This window comes from Peromyscus eremicus, chromosome 1, assembly GCF_949786415.1.
Source record: "Peromyscus eremicus chromosome 1, PerEre_H2_v1, whole genome shotgun sequence".
NCBI classification, from domain to species: Eukaryota; Metazoa; Chordata; class Mammalia; order Rodentia; family Cricetidae; genus Peromyscus; species Peromyscus eremicus.
The window spans coordinates 14,439,450-14,461,187 of NC_081416.1; the positions used below are offsets into that span (position 1 = coordinate 14,439,450).

The following is a 21,738-nucleotide window of genomic DNA, read 5'->3' on the forward strand; positions in this document are numbered from 1 at the left end:
ACAAGAGGGCTGTTTGGTGTTTAACATGTTTCTAGGAAGCTAGAAGACTGTATGCATGCATAGAAATGTGGATATGCCTGCACACACACTCAGCCAAGTCTCAAGTCTTTCTTTTCTCGTTACAATTGTAAGGCTCTGTGAAAGCAGGAAGTAAAGGTTAAGGTGGAGGAGTCAACTCTCTGGATGAATATTGAGCATGTGCCCTACTACATGCATAGAATAACTTAACAGATGGGGACATTTATTGGCTTAAGCATTTAAGGTGATCTATTTGCTCACATTAAGTCAACTGGGTAGAGACTTTATTGTCCATACACAACCAGAATGGAGACTTTGTCACCTAATTGAGACCACTCATGAATAAAAAGCAGCAATTAGTAATGACAGGGAAGTGAATTTTAAAAGTTGCTGATTTTAAGAGTTGCTATGTTATTTAAAACACTAAGTTTTCAAAAACAAGGTAATTATGAAACCTACCAATAAACAAAGTGTCTCATACATGACTTTTTTAAAAGTAGGTTTTTACCAGGCATCAAAAATACATGCATGTATGAAGGATCCAGATATGGTAGTGAAAGGAAAAAATCAGTAGCCCTTTTGAGAGACACTCTTTCCCCTCTCCTCCTCTAAAGGTATTTGCTGACCAGCAGTTTTAGAACTGACCAGAAGTCGAACTCATGGGATAAGGCTGAAACAATAAATCTATATATCCTGGGCTCAGCAAAAACAGGACATAGGGAATAAAAAATTTATGTCTGGTTAGATACCCTGCATCCTGTTAGCCATTAGTAACCTCATGCTTATAGTTCAGCCAGTAACTTCAAAGGGCTATCTCACCCCTAGTCCCTTCATCCAATCCCAAGATATGTAACCCTCTGCACATAAACCTTTCCTATATAAACCCCTCGAGGTGAGTGCTCAGGGCTGTCCTCCTCTACCCACTGTGTCTGGTGTTGGACACGGACAAAGCCCGGGCTTGCTTTGTTATTAATAAAGTCCTATGTGCTTACATTGGATATCGGCTCTGTGGTGGTCTTGCTTGGGGATCTTGCGACCTGGGCACAACATTAGCAAATGATTGTAATCTTCCCACTTGGGAGGCTAAGAAAGATTATGAGCTCAAGACCAGTCTGGGCTGTTGATAGCTAATCAAGATTGTCAACTTGATTGGATTCAGACAGGCCTGGGGCATTAGTAAAGGGGTGTCTATGACAACATTTCCAAAAATGATTAACTAAGGAGAAAATCTTGGAATGTGAGCAGCATCTCTCTCTCTCTCTCTCTCTCTCTCTCTCTCTCTCTCTCTCTCTCTCTCTCTCTCTTTCTCTCTCTCTTTCTCTCTCTTTCTCTCTCTCTCTCTCTCTCTCTCTCTCTCTCTCTCTCTCTCTCTCTCTCTTTCTCTCTCTCTCTCTCTCTTTGCCCATCCTGGCTATTGTGTACTGTGCAGTGACTAGCTTTTTCCCATCATGCCTTGCTGCCATGATGCATAGTAGCCACAAACAGATTCAGAAAACTAACAAATGGAAACCTGTGGAGACATGAGATGAAAGAAACATTTCTTCCTTTAAGTCATTTCTCAACTATATTTGTTACAGACAAAGAAAGTTAGATAGCACATAAAATGCATAACAGAAGTAGGTCATTACTGCAACTCCCCTACAGGGCACCTTTGAAGTAATTTGCCAGAGGAATTTTGAATTTTTGGAAATGCAGACTTATGGTGATATTTTATTTGTACTAAAATGTTATTTGTATGTTAATAAATAAAGTTGCCCGGGGGTCAGAGCTATTAGCAAGCCATAGGAAAGCTGGGCGGTGGTGGTGCATGCCTTTAATCCCAGAACTTGTAGGCAGAGCTAGGTAGATCTCTGTGTGTTCAAGGATACAGCCATCATGGAGGACTCATGCCTTTAATCTCAATACCAACCATAGAAGACCTGGAGGTCTGTACAGACAGGCAGTGACTAGGAGGTCATGTGGTTGGGTTTACAACCAATGAGAAGGCAGAACAGAAACTCTATAAAAAAAGACAGACACAGGAAGTAGGTCTCTTTCGGAGAGGTAGGACCACCACGAGAGGAAGGGTAAGGTTTTTAGCTCTTAGCTCTGACCTCTTGGTTTTCTTCTTTGCATTGGTTCTGTGTTTCTTATTTAATAAGACGGTTGGTTACATCTACACAGACTACTGGAAACCTAGAATGCTGTAAGCAGACTAAATCAATTCTGGGAGGAACTCAAAAGATCAGAATGCTCATAGAAATGAGGGCTCCTGCTCGGGAGGTCTCAAGGGAGAATGCAGACTCCCTTAGGACTAGAGGCTATTTGCATTACCTTAGGGAGAGAACTTGTCTACATTTCATCCACGCTCTAACACTTTGTGGGAGTTTAAAGGTCATGGACTAATCAAACTGGTGGAAGGAATCTGGAAGGCAGTTCAGCATTCAGGCTGTGACATAGGTATTTATTTACCCAAGTTTACAGTAAGAATTGTTAGCACTAACACCAACGGTCTGTAGGGAGGGAAGTGCAAAATTGAGGCCAGAGATAGTGCAGCTATCAAAGAGATTAGGTTAATCAAACAGAAGCCACGCTCTTTACGGTGGGACAACAGCCTTCAGGGCATCTAGAAATAGGCTGGGCCCAACCCATTCACAGGCTCAAAGACATAGAAGTTTGAATTCACTGGAAAGAGTTTGCTTTAAGAAAAGAGTTTCAGGGCTCCTTGTTTTCCAGGGCCACCTAGAAAGGCCCCTCTCCATCTAGGCACTGAGCAGCTGTTGTAGTCATGGCCCAAGAGATTTGGTTACTCCTCAAGGTGGTAGCAGACCTTGGCATCAATCAACATGATTCTGCTTTTGTAAGTATGCAAAATACAAAAGTTACAAGGTCTGTAGTTGTTGTTTTTTTATTCTTTGGGGGACCAGCCACCCAGCTTCCAAATAAATACAAACAAAGGCTTATTCTTTCTTATAAATGCCCAGCTCTAGTTAATTTGGCTTATTTCTAGCCAACTTCTTGACTTGTCCCATCTACCTTTTGCCTCTGGGATTTTACCTTTCTCTAATTTCTGTATATCTTTTCTTTCCTTCTTATTCTGTGTCTGGCTGTATAGTTGGGTGGCTGGCCCCTTCTCACTCCTTAGTCTCGCTCCTCTATCTCCTCCCACATTTCTCCTTCTACTTATTCTCTCTGCCTGCCAGCCCCACCTATCCTTTCTCCTGCCTTGCTATTGGCCATTCAGTTCTTTATTAGACCAATCAGATGTTTTAGACAGGCAAAGTAACACAGCTTCACAGAGTTAAACAAAGGCAACATAAAAGAATGCAACACATCTTTGCATCATTAAAACCAATGTTCCACAGCATAAACAAACGTAACACATCTTAAATTAATATTCCACAACAAAGGTCATGGGGACTTCTACCCAGATTTCAAAGGACAGCCTGGGAGACTAGAGAATGTACACACAGCAGGAGCAGGTTCTCTAGGCATGATTATATCATAATCCATGGAGCAGTGAAAGCAAAGCTTCAGGTACAAAAGAAACACAAGGAAGTTAGAGACATTTGGAATGTGGACTGGAGTGTCTGCTGTGAGTGGGCTACAGGCAGCAGACCCATAGAGCGGGGAGCTTATGGCAGAAAGTACCAAGTCCACCAGAGCTCATATCACAATACCATGTGCCAAGGATGCAGGACGTGGAGCTAAAGGATTTAATTTTTTCATTGCAGGGTCTTGGTTTTGCTTTGGACTGATACTTCCTTGCTCGTCACCTATTCCCACTTTTGGAATGGAAATGCTTACTCTGTGGCATTATATACAGTGAAGGTATTTGTGGTTTTGTTTGTTTAATTTTACAAAAACTCAAGATAAATGTTTGCCTTGCATCTCAGAAGAGAGTCTGAGCAATGTTGGAAATGCTAGCCCTAGGAGGGTTCTTAGAGATAGACTGAATGAATTTTGCATTCTAAGATTAACAGGAACCTTTTGAGGTCCAGGGGGTGAGATTTTATGTCTTAAGGTGATGTGATTAGGTATCAAGTTTACAAGGACTGGACTTGTGATGGTTAATTTTGACCATTGACTTGATTGGATTGAGAGGCCTAGGAGATCAGTGAAATGAATCTCTAGATATATTTATGGGGGTATTTTCAGAGAGGATTAACCAAGGTGAGAAACCCCACCCTGAATGGCACCATCCGATTGGCTGGGGACCCAGAAGCGATGAAAGGAAAGAAAATAGTTCACTAGAGAAGGCACGCTCTGTGTGTGCTTCTGGGCTGCTGTGATTTCTACTTTGTTCTACTATCCCCCTCTGCCACCATGAGCTATTGTTTCACCACAAACCAGACACAGCTGTGTCTTAGTTAAGGTTTCCATTGCTGTGAAGAGACACCATGACCATGGCAACTCTTACAACTCTTCAGAGGTTCAGTCCATTATCATCATGGTAGAGAACATGGTGGCATGCAGGCAGATGTGGTGCTGGGGTAGCTGAGAGTCCTACACCTTACAGGCAACAGAAAGTCAACTGAGACACTGTGTGGTATCCTGAGCACAGGAAACCTCAAACCCCTCCCCCCCCCACAGTGACACGCTTCCTCTACCAAGGCCATACCCTCTCCAACAAAGTCACACCTCCTAATAATACCATTCACTGTGAGATTATGGGGGCCAATTACATTCAAACTACCACATTCCACTCCCTGGCCCCCATAATCTTGTAACAATATCATGATGCAAAATTAATTTAGTCCAACTTCAAAAGTCTCCCTGGTCTATCCAAAGTTCAGAGTCTCTTCTGAGATTCACACAGTCTCTTAACTGTAATCCCCTATAAAATCAAAGTCAAAAAGCAGATCACATACTTCCAACATATATTGGCACAGGATATACGTTACCATTCCAAATTGCAGGGAAGGGAACATAGCAAGGAAACATTGGACCAAAGCAAGACCAAAACCAGCTGGGCAAACTCCAAACTTTGCGTCTCCGTGCCTCATGTCAAAATGCTCTCCACATCTCCAATTCCTTTCAGCATTCTTGACTGCAGCACACTTCTTTCTCTTGGGCTGGTTCCACTTCTTGTTAGCAGCTCTCCTTGGCAGGTATCCAACAACTCTGGCATCTCTTAACATCTTGGATTCTCCAAGGCAATCTAGGCTTCAACTTCACAGCTTCACACAATGGCTTCTCTGGGCCTTCATTCAGGGAGACTCCTGACACATGCCTGGCCTCAGTGGCTCTATTCCATAACTCCTTTTTCCTTTTCTTAACTCTAAATACAGAACCACGTGGCTTAAGCTGCCAAGTTCTGCTGCTTGCTTCGGTTGGAACATGGCCACATCATTCAATTACATCTTCAACAGCTTTCAGCCTTTCACTGCCTAAGCTTGGCTGTCCTGAAACTTGCTCTGTAGACCAGGCTGGCCTCAAACTCAGAGATCCACCAACCTCCACCTTCCTAGTGCTGAGATTAAAGGTGTGCCACACCACATCTGGCTCTAAACTTTTCTTTAGTTTTTTCCACAAGTTGGAAGCTAAGCTGAGTGGGATCTTGCCATAAGGTCACCACTCCCTTTATTCCATTTCTTAATCCATTTATCTCCCTGAACACAGGATTTAGCTCCATTCCACTCCCTGGTGCTCTTTTTCTCCTCAAAATTTACATTTTATAATTTACCCTGCTCAGCTTGCTCCTTCTCATTATAAATCTTCATTAGAGTTACCACTAATATCTAAACTACAGAATCTACACTAGGCTGTTTTGAGATTTCCTCTGCCAACAGAATTAATCCAAAACTCTTCACTTTAGCTTCAGGCAGACTCCTCAGATAAGGGCAAAAAGCAGCCACATTCTTCTCCAATATCACAAGACCAGTCTCTGGGCCATGTAGTAACGTTCTTCTCCTCTCAAACCTCTTGATCCCCACAGTTTATCAAGTCACACTCAGCATCACTGTCTTCCATGCTCCTACTAGTATGGCCCATTAAGCAGCGCTTAAAACATTCAACTGCTTTTATAATCCACAGTGCCGAAGTACATACATACTACTCCAAACAAATGCATGGTCAGGCCTATCACAACAATACCCCAGGCCCTGGTACCAACTTCTTTCTTAGTTAGGGTTTTTATTGCTGTGAAGAGACAATTACATTCAAACCAACACAAGCTGCCATGGGTGAAATCCTGAGCCAAGAGAGCCCCTTCCCACTCAAGCTGTTTTCTTGCTATTTGTCACAGCTACAGAAAGTTTAGCACAAATATCCAGCCAGGCCTGATCTGAAAAAAGCAATGAAATAAGACCAAGAACCTCAATCCATAAACAAAAGTCCTCAAAATCATTTTTTAAAGCTGAAAATAATAACACTTCTAGAAGAAAATATATAAAAAAAAACCCTTGTGAACTTTGTTAAGCAAAGATTTCTTATATACAATACCAACAGTAGGATTCATAATAGAAAAAAAATAAAAATTTGACCATGTTTTCACAAGACCCTGTGAAGAAAATGGCAAGCATAGCCACTGGCAGATTAGATATTTAATAAGGAATTAATATGCAGAATGTATAAAGAAGTATCAAATTTCAACAACAATAAAACAATTCCATTTTTAAATAGACAAAATCTCTTACAAAGACCTCGCCAGGAAATATATGAATAGCAAATAATCCTATGGCAAGATGATCTACATCTACTCGTTATAGAAGTATATAGTAAAATGGCAATGAATGCTGCTCCACAATTACTGGAACAGCGAAAACCAAACAGATGATACCAAGAGCTGACAAGGATCCGGAACACCTAGAATTCTCTTATGTTGCTCTTGGGGAGAGAAAACAGTAGCGTGGGATTCAGGGAAAGCATTTCTTTTGCCCTCTGAAGGTTTGCTGGAACAACCTGCACCCCACAGGACTGTTTTCTCTCCCCGGTGATAACAAATCAATAGGAGAAAAGATACACACATGTATTAACAGGCAGAAGAATGAATCACAGCAGTGTGATTACACATGACGCCAGTGGAGTCCCATGTGTAATGATCTCGTCAAAGGGAAAAAGACATGTGAGAATACAGGCAACTCAGAGAAATGGTGAATAATTATTAGGGGAGCAAATGGACCCTGAGAGAGAAATTAGCCTCTAAAATAATTCTCCTTGGAATTTGAGTGAGCCAAGAGGACAGGCACTGTCCTGTAACACAGTCCGTTCAGGTAAGGTTGCATTTCTCAGCCTCTTTCTCTGTAGTACGTAGTGGGACCTCAAGGTGGAAATAGAAGGCATACAAGTTCTTTTGGTTAAATCTGGTGGCCATAACACGTGATAAACCATCAGCTGCCACACCAATACTGTCCCCACTGGGAGAGGGAGGCTAGAGGTCAGGGACATTGATTCTAAGATTATTTTTTCCCAGTTCAGCAAGTAAAAAAATCAAAGTACCACAATTTGAGATGTTTTCTGAGTCCCAACAGTACAGTGCAAATTTTTGTTATTTCTTATGAAGCTAAATATGTATTAACCTGCCCTGTCTTGACACTTCAAGACAATTGATACAATCCAAATGTCCATCACTGTAAGAGACGTAAACAATGGAAAATTACTCCACAACAAAGTCAGACTAATGTATACTACAGCGTGGATGACTCTCAAATATCAACAGGAAAGACTGTATACTGTTCAGTCCCTGTAAATAGCACTCTGGAAAAAGGCAAAGCCACAGACTGGAACCAGATCAGTAGTTGTGGTAGGTGATTGGAGACTGGAAATAAGAACGGACTAAAGTGGAACACCAGTGAATTTGGGGGTGTAAGGAATTTCGCTGTGTCTTGGATATAGTGGTGATTACATGGCTACAAACATTCACTAAACTCCCTAGAGCCTAAAGGTGTAGCTCAGTGAGAACAAATAAGCATTGGGCCAGATCCCCAGCACAAAGACCAACCCAGAACATCAGAAAGGGTCAATTTTCCTGAATGTCAACAAGCAAGCAGCACATCACTGTGAACTGTTAAAGCTCCAGGGTCCTCAAAGGTGGAGACCACTGGTGTAATTAGTTCAGGAACTTCTAGATGAATGTTATTAGCCAGCAGCATGTTGAGTCGATGGGTGTGTCTGCACGGAGACCTGATTCTCAGTGTGAGTCTATGCGCTGGAGACATACCCGTGGGGAATACACTGGTAACCACAGAATAGATAATAGGGTGCGGCCTTCATGCTAATGAAGATAGTCTTTGTGTGAACATGTCTATGAAAAGCAAACCCAGCTCCTGAATCATGGCCTACAGCACAAGAGAATGATCACCGCCTGACTCAGATCGTTCAGCTTCTTGGCCTAAAAGCATAAAAATCTGCTAATTAATCCAGCTGTCAAGCCGTTTCCTGCTGCTTCATCGAACTGTTTTTATTTCCTGTTCCCCAATGGGGATCAAGCGGAACACAAATCTCAAACAACTCATTTAGTAAAATAATTCGGTTCTGAGAGCACATCTTTCCCTGTATTGAGCTTTGCTTATGCTCTGACAGTTCCTGAGACATTTCTGAACAAATACCATGAGGAGGAGCCGCCTGCTCCAGGCTCTCTCCACCAGGGTGGGCCGGGGAACACCACCAAGCTCAAGGTTACAAAGGGCTTCAATCCTGACACAAGGATTTGCCTTTCTCCCACTAATAATGAAAGACTGTCTTATCATCCCAGGGGAACTTTTTCTCAGCTATAAAAGCTATCTGTTTTGTGCTTCTATAACAGACTACCAGAAACAGACAATTTAAAAGAAAAAAGTGGGGAGGGACGTGTCTCTCTGGGAGATTGAGGACCCAGAATCTGATGACAGCCTTCTCCTAACATGGCTGAACACATCTCAGAGCAGAAGGAAAAGAGAAGGGCCAAGCTCCCCCTCCTGTGTGGACCCCACGAACCAATGGTGGCATCAGTCTGTTCATGAGGGCAGACTCCCTATGACCTTAATCATCTCGAAAGGTCTCCTCTCTCAATGCTGCTTTAAGATTAAGTTTCCAACATGTGACCTTGGTGGAACAGGCCGTGGCCACAGTAAAAGCAGGCGACTACTAAGGCCAGCCCATCAGGTATTTTTCTTGAGTACATTGTGCTCTTTTGCTGAAAGAGTATGAATATTAAATACTTAGAAATAAATGTCAGGTTTTTTGTAGGGTATGTGTCAGAAATAGCATATGGTGGTTTCCCACCAATTAGATGTGTCACCTAGAGGTGACATGGTCTAGTATTTTTCTATTGCTTAATTCCTAAATTCTTTCAAGACAGAAAACTGGGCTATTTTTAAGTCTCCCATTTACAATGTGGTCGGGGGTGAACATAGGTCAAAATGGGGGTGGGAGCAGGGGAGACTGGAAACAAAAGGAATAATCTTGTTATTGTTTTCATATCCCCCACTGGAATGCAAGCTCTAACTCAGGGAGGTTTGAGGATTGGCAGAGAAGGTAAATTGCTGTGGTCGGCGGGCACCTTGGAAAAATCTCAACACCCTCACAGTGCCCGGTGTCTCTGCAGACTAACAACCATCACTAAATGCTGTGGTCTCTGTCCTGCCTCACTAGTATCACCTCCCACCCCAAGCTCCTTTGTAATTAATGGATCATGTTCACATGTGTGTGTGCAAGTGTGCATGGGGTCACCCAGGCATGAGGAGGTCAGAAGTCAACATGGGCTCCTTCGTCACTCACTCTCCACCTTTTTTTAAAAAAATTATAGTTTATTATTTATTTATTTTTATTTGTGTGTGTTTTCGTGTGCAAGAGTGTGGACACACAGAGGTCACTGACAACTTGCAGAAGTCAGTTTTCTCCTTCCACCATGTGGCTCCCGGAGATGAGACTCGGTGCAGTAGACTTGACGGCACACACTTTGACCTGCTGAGCCACAGACCTCCTTCCGCCCTGATTGAGACAGAACCTGATTCAGCGGGACTGGCTAGCCAGCCAGCTCCGGGAATCCTCCTGTTTCAGCCTCCCCAGCATTAGGATTACAGACACAAGCCATGTGCCTGGCTTTTCGTCTGGCTTTGAATTCAGGTCCTCGTGTTTGAATGGCAAACGCTTTACCGCTTGAGCGATCTTCCCAAGCCCTCTTTTTATTTATCGTTCCCTGAAGTCTCACTACTTTATCCCACTGTGCTGTCTCTGTCTTCAGTCTCTGTCTTCAGTCTCTGTGTTGTCGTTGGTCATTCATTCCTCGGCCCAGAACTCACCGTTTTGTCTCCACCTTCAATAATTCCCCCTCACCTTCGGAATGATTGCACACCCATCCAAGCCTTCCACCCCTCCCCTCTGCTCTCCTTTGCTCACACTATGCTGGCCCATCCTCCTCCAAGCCCTGTTCTTTCCCACTGTACCCTGTACTTGAAGTTCTTCCTCCAACCTCAGTTTCTAATACCACCCAACCCTCAAGATCTGGCTCCAGTGGTGTCCCAGGCTAGAGGAGTCTCCAAAGTTCTGATTGTTTACATTCTCTGTGTGTTGCACATACATACTGAATATATCTGTTTGTACAACTGAAGTCCACCTCAGTCGACACCAGGCACTTTACAATGACTTGCTCATGGTCCACACTCGGGAGGTGGTGGTTTCCTCATTCAGCAAATATGTGTGAGTTTGGGGTGGCTATATGAGTGAGTGAATAGATCTGAAGTTGGAACTGGAAAAGAGAAAACCAGCTCCTTTGTTATTATAATGAAGGAAGCAAGGAGCATATCCGGGACAGACTGTTCAGGAAGGATTATAGACAGGAAAAGAAACAGAGACCTAAAGCCACATGGGAAGGGAGGCTGTTACCATTTCCCACATCCTTTCTGGTAGCCAGACTTCTCCACAAACTGTAACACATGTCCTTATCATAATTCTTTATGGAGAAGTTCTGTTACCCAGAAACACATGGTCACCAGGGAAGTCCGGGCAGACAGACTGCTGCTGTCTAGTCCTAGCAGCAGCAATAACAAAGCACAAAAAGTAGTTTTTGTATTCTATTTTAATACGTGGGGATTAGTTCTTTAAAAAAATCAGTGGATTTGCTGTTCAATAAAAGAGTTGAATCAACAGATATAGAGATTAGAGTGGTCTCACAAAATATATAAAAAATATAAAACTATTTTGTTTCTCCCTACTCCCTTCTTGACGCCTTTTACTTTTTTGTTTTGTTTTGTGTTTTGAGACAGGGTTTCTCTGTGTAGCCCTGGCTGTCCTGGAATGCACTCTGTAGATCAGGCTGGCCCTTGAACTCAGAGATCCCACGCCTGAGTGCTGGGATTAAAGGCGTGGGCCACCAAGTCCAGCAATGCCCTTTACTTTTGATTGTCTCTTAGGAACAATGTGCAAATGAGTACCCAAAATCTAGGATCTCTGGATAAAAGTACTAAAGCATCACTACCAACTGATGCTGCTTTATGGGAGGAAGTACTAAGGCATCACTACCAACTGATGCTGTCTGATGGAAGTACTAAGGCATCACTACCAACTGATGCTGTCTGATGGGAGGAAGTACTAAGGCATCACTACTAACTGATGCTGTCTGATGGGAGGAAGTACTAAAGCATCACTACCAACTGATGATGCTTTATGGGAGGAAGGCCACAGAATAGGTGGAGTCTGTGAGACACAGTCATCAAAACCAACCAAATAAAGGAGAATGTGTGCATATGAAGATATATACAGGAAGTACTTAACAAAAGCCACCAAGACCTGGGTTTATTTGTCACTTTTCAGAAATGGGTCTGTCATTGATGGGAGAGTCCACCCGTTCCCACACTGCTCAGCTAGTGAAGAATCTGGTCATGTGACGTCCACCTGCACCACATGTGAGAAGGCATCCTTTCTTCTCAGCCTTTTTAAAAGTCATTGGATACACTTGGGAATAGGAATATTTTGGGTGTCTTTTAAAGAACTTTGATTGGACTCCTAGCCAGTCAAAAGTTAATGGGCCTAAAGTGATGATGAGTGGTTGTTAAGAGCTCTTGATGATGTTGTAGGGGACCCTGATTTGGTTCCCAGCACCCACATAGTGTCTCATGACCACCAGCAACATCAGTTCTAGGGAGACCCAACTCCATCTTCTGGCCTCGTAGGGTACTTCACACTCTTAGTACCTGCAAAGTCCCCATGCACATAAAATGAAAATAAATCCATCTTTTTAAAAAATTGATTAATGACTCATTAGCACGGCTCTGGCTGTAAACAGGAGAGATGAACAGCGTGCCTTCTGGTGTCTTAGTCATTTCCGCTTCGGGAAGCTGACTCTCTGCCTCTTCACTTCTGCAGGAAGTCCCTTGTTTTCTAGTTATTCTAGAACATTCCTAGTACTAAGAGTGTCACACATGAATATTGGCAGAACACAGCTTCTCTCTCTCCATGCACCATGGAAAGTCTCATACAGTTTTGTCAAGAGCTGGAAACTAAAGACCTTGGGGAGGCAGAGGATGAATACTGAATTTTCCTTTTCTTCTTCCCCAAAGTACCTAGTGTAAAACCTATGGGCAGGACTCAAACAAACAGATGAATATGTAGGAGCATATGTGCTTATATGTACACACAGGCTTATTAGCTGCTAAGTTAGTTCAAGGGTCTGACTTTTTCACGGAATGTGGAGAATATCAGTATTATTACAGGAACCAGAAGGTGGAAAGCCCAGCCATGTTTATGCAGTGGTTGCTTAGCATGTTTTATATAGTAGCCGTAGTTAGTCGGTTGTCTTAATAAACAGATTTCTATCTTACCTTTTATTATCAATAAATTGCTTCAGTATCCTAATGCTATTGACTGAAAAACCCCACCGTGTGCACATTTTTTATTTTAGGTTGTTGTTTGCAGGCAGTCTGATCTGTTTGATAGTGACTATTTCCCCCTTTTCAAAACCATGGGTGTGCTGAGCATGATGCTGCGCGCCTTTAATCCCAGTACTTGGAAGACAGAGGCAGGTGGATCTCTGTGAGTTCCAGGCCATCCCGCTGTGCGCCTTTAATCCCAGTACTTGGAAGACAGAGGCAGGTGGATCTCTGTGAGTTCCAGGCCATCCTGGTCAACACAGCAAGTTCTAGGCCAGCTAGGTCTACATAATGAGATCCTACCTCAAAGCAGAAGAAAATCAAACCAAGGGTATACTTAAATTTAACGATCTACAAGGCAGTGGTAAAAGGGATCAAAGGTCAAGTGGACTAGAGGTTCAGCCTTCTGTGAAGTATAGGGCCTTTGACCCGATTGCCCAGCTGCTCAGAACATCACCCTTTCTCTGCTACAAAGGTGGGGACAAGGCCAGTGGGATGGCTCAGCAGGTAAAGGCGCTTGCAGCCAAACTTGACAGCCTGAGTTCAATCCCACCGGAGAGAACTGACTCCCAAAAGTTGGCTCTGAACCTTGGCATGTGCACATCGAGAGAGAGAGAGAGAGAGAGAGAGAGAGAGAGAGAGAGAGAGAGAGAGAGAGAGAGAATGAATAAATACATATAATAATAAAAATCGGGACAATAATGAAGCCCAGTTCTTAGAACTGACATAATCCCTTATACAACAGGGACTGTTAAAACAATGTGTGTGAAATAAATAGCATATAATAGGCCTCATGAAAATTAGTTCTGTCAGGTTATTCCTCCAGATGTGTAACTCAAGCACTCAGGGAGAGCCTGTAAAGACTGAAAGTTTAAGAACATTTTCCAGGTACCATAACCCACTCCCCTGCCGAGGATGTGAAGCCGTGTGTGAAGAGGGGAACCTCCCTGCTCCTCCAACTCACCAGGATTGTCCCACTTCAGAGCCTCTGTCCAGGCTCTAAAATACTCTAGACCTTCCCCTCACCTAGGCAATCTCTGCTATGTATCAATTCAAATGTCACGTATTTAGTTCTACTCACAATCCTGCTTCCTCACAGTATCCAGAACTGTTTTTTACAGCAGTTGTCACGTTCCTAATTATATAACCTTACATACATATTGTTTCTTGCAGATCAAATTGTGGCATGCACCCCCACCCAAGTCATGTGTGAAGTCTTAGCCACAAGTCTCTTGGGAATGTGACTGTATTGGAATAAAAAGGCCTTTAAAGAAGTGATTGGTTTAAATGGGCATTATGATGGGCCCTAATGCGATCTAACTGGTGGCCTTATAACAAGAAATGTGTGGTCACCTGATGTGGAGGACAAGAAGTTCCCTAGCCCTCTCTATGAGCATCTTTCTCCATCATTGGTGGCTGAATGCCCATTACCAACATGGTGCTTCTTTTAGGTATCATCACATACCAGGTCAACCTCTTTCAAAAAAGCAACCTTAACCCACCAACTGCTCAAGCTCGTCTGTCTTGGGCATTTACCTAGGCATCACTTCACTGTTTGATCCAGGTGAGTCTGGCCTGGCTTGGCCAGAATGGAGGAAAGAGGGCAAAGGCATGGATAGGAGAAACATCTCAAATATACATTCTTCATGCTTCTTCCAGAGCTCAGGCACTTTGCCCACAGGTCCCTCATGAGCTGAGATGCCCTGTGAATCACGTACACTGGGGTTCAGGTACCCTGTGGTTTGGAGGAAGGGAACTGCTAGGTTATGGTTATTCCCCAGGTACCAGAGATAGAGAGAAGTTGTGAAGGGTATTTCCTGGGGGCCCGTCCTTTGTTCCCTTCCCCACAGGTCTGTAAACGGTTAATAAGCTGGCAGGAGCAGTTCTCTGCCAGCCTTCTATAAAGTTTGGTTCCTGGAGGCAGATTTTTTTTTTTTTTTTAAATCCAGCAAGTGTCAGATAATTGGAAGGGTGGAGTAAGACTGCAAACCTCGGCACACCTTTGTCAGGACTTGTTTGGAAGCAAAACGCTGAAAGAAACAAGAGGGCGAGAAGAAGCGAACATTTTTGAAAGATCACTCAGCTTTAACACACCTTGGCTGGGTCTGGATAAAAAAAAAAAAAGTGCCACTGCAAACTTCTAGAAGAAAGGTATCCGAGGAAGAAAGAGAGGGGGTGTCTGCTCGAAGCTGTTTCCAGTTCCTCCAGACTCGAAGCCAGGTGAGTTATGGGAACACGGCGTTTTCTCCCTTTCTGAGACTTTGGTTTGAGGCTTGCTTTTGATTGTAAAATGTTTATGGGGGGAAAAGTAAGAGGAAATTTATGCCTGGCGTTCTGCTTGGAGCAGATAATTGGTCACACATTCGTGCATGCATGCTGCTTAGGGTTGGTCTTTTAAAGGAATACCAAGGAAGAGCCGTGTAAGGCAAAGCAAAGAAGGCCAGTGGAGAGCCAGTGGGCTCTTCCAGCAAGGACTTTACTCCATTATTGTCAGTACTGAAAAACGGCTTGTAGTAAACTGCTCTTGCCGGGTGGCTTCCCCCTCCCTCTGTCTCTCTCTTCCTTCTAGAGAGTGGAATGGCCCAGGAGGGGAGTTCAAGTTCAGGTGAGCAGAGGCCCCCCCCCAGGCACAGCCTTGGCTGCCCCGGGCCTCTGCTGCTGCAGCAAGGTTCACATTAAGCTTTGGGCCTAAGCAGACATTGCTGCTCATCCCTCATTTAACAAAAAGTGAAATCTTTGAATGGTGTAATTGGTCCAGGGATTTCCTAGAGTCAAACTGGAAGTAACGGAGAGAGGGAAGGAAGGAGAGAGGAGAGAGAGAGAGAGAGAGAGAGAGAGAGAGAGAGAGAGAGAGAGAGAGAGAGAGAGGCAAACACTTTCTGTGTATATGCTCTCACTGGCCAATGTGGCCTCTCTTTTCCCTCCTCCCAAAAAAATCACTTTGGATTTAGACTTAGCAGTTTAGGTCCAACTGGACCACAGTTGTGGTAACTAGCACACCGTCCCTTCATTTTTGAAAGCCAGGCAAACCTCTGCCATCTCACTTCTCTCCAGAAGTGGTTATTCCACAGCCTAAAGTTTGGAACTGTTAGATCCTCAAAACCTGGCGAAGTTGTTAAGGTACTTATTGGAAACCCGGGACTGTGTCCTCTCTTGGAGCTGAGGCAGGAACCTAAGTAAAAACTAACACATGTCCATCTGCTGATGGATGCCCTCAGATAATAAGGGGGTCTGTCTTGCTCGTAGGCCCTGCAAAATCTCACAAGAGTCAGACCAGTATGTACATGGGTCAGATACAGCGAAAAGCCCTGCTTTAAATCTGCACAGAAACCCCTTTGACTGGGGAAACGGATCAGGCCTAACAAGGTACCAAACACAGTCAGACTGTAACCAGTAGTAGTCTGTTGGCAATGCTTGGCTTATTCACCATCAACGGTGGCAGCAGCCACAGTGGCCAGTGAGCTGACATAATCATAAGCTGATGTCTTAGCTGTGGTCATGAAAATCTAAGGTAGCCAAATGTACGAGGCAGCAAACGTAGGGCATTACCCACGGCACGACCCCACAACACGAGCACCAGGGCTCTGGCTTCCCTGACCTTCAACCTGCTTGGCTCCTGTGTGCCGTCAGATAAACGGCCAAGGCATGGTTTTCTTGTTCTGCAGCAATTTCGATGTTACTTTATTTTAAAATGTAATGTCTATAGAGACTGGAGTAACAAAAAGCTGAAAAACATTTTGGTTCTTTAGCAGAATATAGGAGCTTTTATTCCTAAGATTAAAAGCCATAAATACACGCATTTACCCTCATCATCCTCTCCTCTGTCGAGAACAGGTGTTTTATATGTCCTTAGAAGACAAGGTCAAGGCCATGGTTTGCTGTCACACTGACAGCACTTGGTCTTTGCTTGTGGGTGTGTTAGACCACATCCCTGCCTGAAGAGTTTTAAGTGGATGTGACACCATTCAAATAAAGTGTAAAGGGAGGAAAATACTCATTAAAGTAGAAAATGATTTTCAAATTTTGTTTTCATACATAGAAAAGTCATGTGGGGTTGTTTGGATATTTAAAAAAAAAGCATTAGCCATGAAATAACTATAAAGCAGCTCCTAAGGACAGAAGGTGGGCATGTTCTCACCCACCGGGAGGCTAAAAAAGTTGACGTCATAGAAAGAGTAAGAATGGTGATTGCTGGAGGCTGAGGAATCCAGAGAGGTGAAGAGAGACAGGGCTGCCTGGCAGTTACCAGTCAGGTGGGGAGCTTGTGTCCCACAGCACGAGGGGCTGCCTGAGGTGGCAGCGATTTAGTGTGTATTCTATAAACAACTAGAAGAAAAGTTTGTAGGTAGCAATGCTCAAAAGAACAGGTAATGGCTTAAGAAGATGGGAATGCCTTTTACCATGACTGGATCATTGCATAGGTACATGCACTTAATCATAACACACATTTACTACGGAACTTGAAAATAAATCTGAGAGCCAGGCATATACCTTTAACCCCATCACTCAGGACACAAAAGCAGGTGGATCGATATGAGTTCAAAGCCAGCCTGGACTTCATGGCAAATTCCAGGCTACATAATGAGAACTTGTCTCAAAATAAATAAAAATAAATATGGGGGGGGGGGCTAGAGATGGAAATCAGTATAACTTTGCAATTAAGAACTTTTCCTTCATGCTAGTGAGGCAGCCCAAACATCTAGGAAGTTAGAAATTCTGTCAGAAGACAAAGCACCCATTAAGTGGTACTTTGGGATCTCCAGAGCACAGCCAAGGACTGCCAGGAATGGCAGGTTCAGGCACGAAGCCGACCAAACTGTCTTTTCCCTGATGTTACACTTAAAAAAAAAACTACCAGCTCTTGGAATGATTCAAACAGAAGTTCTGTGAGAAAAACTTCTCTGCCATGAGACAATCCCAGCCAGGTCTGTGCCTACCACAGTGTACTTCCTCTGAGGGACTCACAGGTAGTGCTTAGAAATGGCTCAAAATCACAAAAGAAAGGGAAGCCACAAAAAGACATCTGCCTTTATAGCAAGCTGTCTCTTCTTCTGGAAGCTGGGGAACCTGTGGCTTTATGCTATAGAAACAGGAGGCTCGTTTTTTAGAACTCAGGGGGAAGATGAAGAGCCTGGGAATGTCTGTTATTGTCCTGGATACACGAAAACTAGCAGAATCAGCCTGTTAGTTGTGGAGACTGGACTCTCACAGAGCTATCACCCACCCACCTGCCTTCATAGCTACAAGGAGAATCAGTTAATCCCATCAGTACCACTCGTGGAAGTATCAAAAAATGATACCTTGAATAGTAAAGGATTCAGACATTACACTAAACAGAGATTTCAGGGTAATATTTCCTATTGATTAAGTACCATTCTAGACAGCCAGTCACTGCCCTAACCAGCATCCAAGTGTACTGAAATGTTTAATCTCCTCAAATTCCTCCTGGCTCGTGGTAACGGTCAATTTGAAAAAAAATTAATGATAATGACAGTGATAACAACACGACAGAGAATGTCGGAGGTCCTGAGATGATTAATTCCTAAACTAATGATTTCAAAGAGGATGTCCAGCTTCACATAGACTGGCATGCACAGTCCAATAGGCCATAGCCAGACTTCCGGCATGGTCACCAGCCAGGTTTGGCCTTTAACAAGGTTAGGTTCCCCTATTAGGCTGTTTATGGAGCCGTTCCTCTTAGCCCCAGGAAACACACCTGTAAAGACATTCTGTGGCATCTCAGATGCAGCTAAATTTTTTTCCATGATGCCACATTCCTTGTCTAGAGCTAGGCTTAAGAAACACCAGTGAACAAGGAGTTGGAACACTCAGCCAGTCCCCGAAGCGAACTCTTGCCAGTCTTGGCTAATGCCACCAGGTTGCTGATGCTGGTCTTATTTTGTCATGGTCTCATCAAGGAAGTCACCTCAGGCTGCATTATGACTTGCATGGATGAGTCTTAGATATTTTTGCTTTTGTGGGTTCCTTCCTCCATTACAAACAAAACAAAAACCTCTTAAGAAAAACATAATCCAGATTAGAGTATATTTATTTCCCTTCTGATTTTAAAAGAAGTTAAAATAACTTTATGGTTCCTACACACACACACACACACACACACACACACACACACACACACACACACACACACCACAAACAAACCCAAAACCATGTTGTGGGGCTAAAAAGACAGTTAATCAGTTAAGAGCACTGTCTGTTCTTCCAGAGGACCCAGATTTGATTCCCAGAACCCACATGGCAGCTCACAACCATCTGTGACTCCAGTTCCGGGGGATCTGATGCCTCTTCTGACCTCCACAGGCACCAGGCATGCATGTGGTACACAGACATATGTGCAGCAAAACACTCATCCATAAAATTAAACAAACAAACAAAAGCACGTTGTAGATGCAGTCCACTATTCCCTGTGCCAAAGTAGTAAGGCAACATGGAACCATAAGGCAGGTGAAGGGAGTAGGGGGCACCCTGGGCAGAAACAGCTCGGATTCTACAATATGGACAGCATTGCACCGAAAGATGAAGCTGAAGAGAAGCATAGCAGAAGCGAGGCACAGGGAAAAGGTTGGCTTTGAGTCTTCCCACAAGCTGGTGCTGAGCACCACGGCAAGAGGAGCCCCGTTGGGACGGGGATCCTTCCTGTCCATTCCTCTGTGTGAACCTGCAGCCCCCAGTCCATCACCTTTCCCCGATGCCTCCTGTGCTTAGGAACATGCCGGCCAAGATCTCTTTCCTTCCAAAGCACAGTAAGGGCAAGGCAATTGGTTTGCATGCGTTTTCCTGCTGGCGTCTGCATGTAAGTCTCTGGGACTAGTCTGTTGTGGAGAGCACACTTCATACTTTGCAAACTCTAAAGATCTTTGCAAGTATAGAATGTGATTTTTATCCAAGCACCATTTTCACACCCAAACTCTAACACAGCATGCAGGTCATACATTCAGAGTTCCACCTAGAACACAGAATGCTGGGTTTGGTATTTTATTTTTCTTTTGTGTATGAGTGCTCAAATGTGAGTGTGTACAGATGTGTGTGGAGGCCTAGAGCTGCCAACAGGTGTCTTCCTCCATCACTCCCCACCATATTTATTAGAACAGTATCCCTTGCTGAACCCAGGGCTTGCCAATTCTAGCTACTCTAATGAGCCACCTTGTCCTAGGGATCCCCTGTCTCTGCCTTTCAAGTGCTGGGATGGCAAATAACCACCATGGCTGCCTGGCTTTTATGAGGGTTTGGGGGAATCTACCCTCTGGTCCTTACGTTCATCTCACCAGCATTTAATCCATGGAGCCCCTCCCAGCCCTAGAACACAGAACACTACACGGCACATCAAAACACTTTAGTCAATCCCACCAATGCCTCAGCACACACCCTGTGCTTCTCCATCACCCTAGCGAAGTATAGATGTTAGAGTGAGACAAAGGTCAGGGTACCTTGCCTGACGAAGCCCTTGGATGCTCAGCAGAGGGCAGGCTGTCCCACTAGATTCTAAAAGGAACAGGCTGTACAGAGGAAGTATTGGATTTTTGTTTTTACAATCAATGGCCAGGATTGGGAATGGTGTCTGTACAAAGCATGCACAGGAGTCAGGCTTTGAGTGCTAAGAAACAGGTGTTTTATTCAGAGCTTGGATGTGTGTCGGGGCTAGGCTTGCTAAAAGCAATGGCTTCTGTTCCTTCAGGGGATTGATTCCTGCAGGTGGCTATGGGATGGATGTGACCAAGAAAAACAAGCGAGATGGCACTGAAGTCACAGAAAGAAGTAAGTGTTTGGATTTCTTTTCCTCGGAACTGTTTTAGCTCGTTTGGAAACAGAGTCAATAATCTGCTCTAATCCCTCGGCCACCACTGTATCTCCAAATGTCTTCACAGACAGACTCCACTCCTTTTCCTGGGAGCGCTCTTCTCGATTTTTACTTCCACATGCTTATAACCAAATGAGTTCTGCATCTTGTTCTGGGTGAAAATTTCCATTTCTGGGCCCAGGGGTGTGGCTTGGTGGTAGACCACCTGCCTAGCACACATGAGGCTCAGGGCACTGTCCCCAGTACTACAGAAAATGAAAGAGAAATAAAGGAAGAAAAGGAGGGAGGGGTGGAGGGTGGGAAGAAGAAAGAAGGATTTTCTTTTCTATGTATAGTTTTCATGAGCAGAATTTTAATAACTGCCTAATACTCTGTTATTTAATGACTACCTACTCCTCTGTGGTTTAACTCTTTTATGTAACTCTTCTCTACATAGGGATGTAGGACAATAGAAATCTAGAAGTATAATGTCTTATTTGTGTCAGGGACTAGGTTGAAATAAGACGTGTCACAATCCAAATCTACACTAAAACTTGAAAACACATACATTTACTTTGTGGAACTGTCCAAATGATAAATTCAGGGGCGTTTAAACTGTCTCTCCAGCAACTCCATATTAGGGAACTTTTCCACTTAACATGTAACTTTCATTTATTTCCAACAACAACAAAAAATTCTGGCTGCACAGACTTTGAACCTTAGGTTAGAAAATAATTTATTTTTATGTGTCAAAAAAATCCCAAAGGTCTGTACAGCGAGAGGTTACTGGGAGCTCAAGGGCCATTATTCAGATGGAGCTGCCACCTTCCTGTGAAAAACCATTCCCTTTTATGTCTTGAGTGCTGTTTTCACTGCATTCATAACCTTGTGTTCCTGGGAGGGTGAGAGAGCTAATTAGAAACATGTCATGTGAAGGACAGGGACAGACGGACAGCATGGCTGGAGCTCCAGCAACAGCCGACTTCACGTGGCACACAGTGGTCCGAACCATCTCTTTCCACCCTGCTCTCTCACCCTCTTCCCACGTGCACGTTTGCATGCACTCTACATAACCACATCTGTACACATGTGCACATCCACACAGGAAAGTCTTTAAAGGGCCAGTGAGGGCTCAGCCTGTAGAGGCGCTAACCT

At 43.9% G+C, this 21,738-nt stretch overlaps 1 protein-coding gene across 1 annotated transcript in view; it reads left to right on the top strand.

Moving 5' to 3' along the window:
- The first annotated feature begins 14,815 nt into the window (after nucleotides 1-14,815).
- Col17a1 (collagen type XVII alpha 1 chain) overlaps nucleotides 14,816-21,738 on the top strand; it is a 47,010-nt gene continuing 40,087 nt past the window's right edge. The window contains exons 1-2 of the mRNA XM_059256711.1: nucleotides 14,816-15,005; nucleotides 20,482-20,561. Of these exons, the coding sequence (XP_059112694.1) occupies nucleotides 20,510-20,561 (52 nt within the window). The 5' untranslated portion in view covers nucleotides 14,816-15,005; nucleotides 20,482-20,509. The remainder of the gene's footprint in view (nucleotides 15,006-20,481; nucleotides 20,562-21,738) is intronic.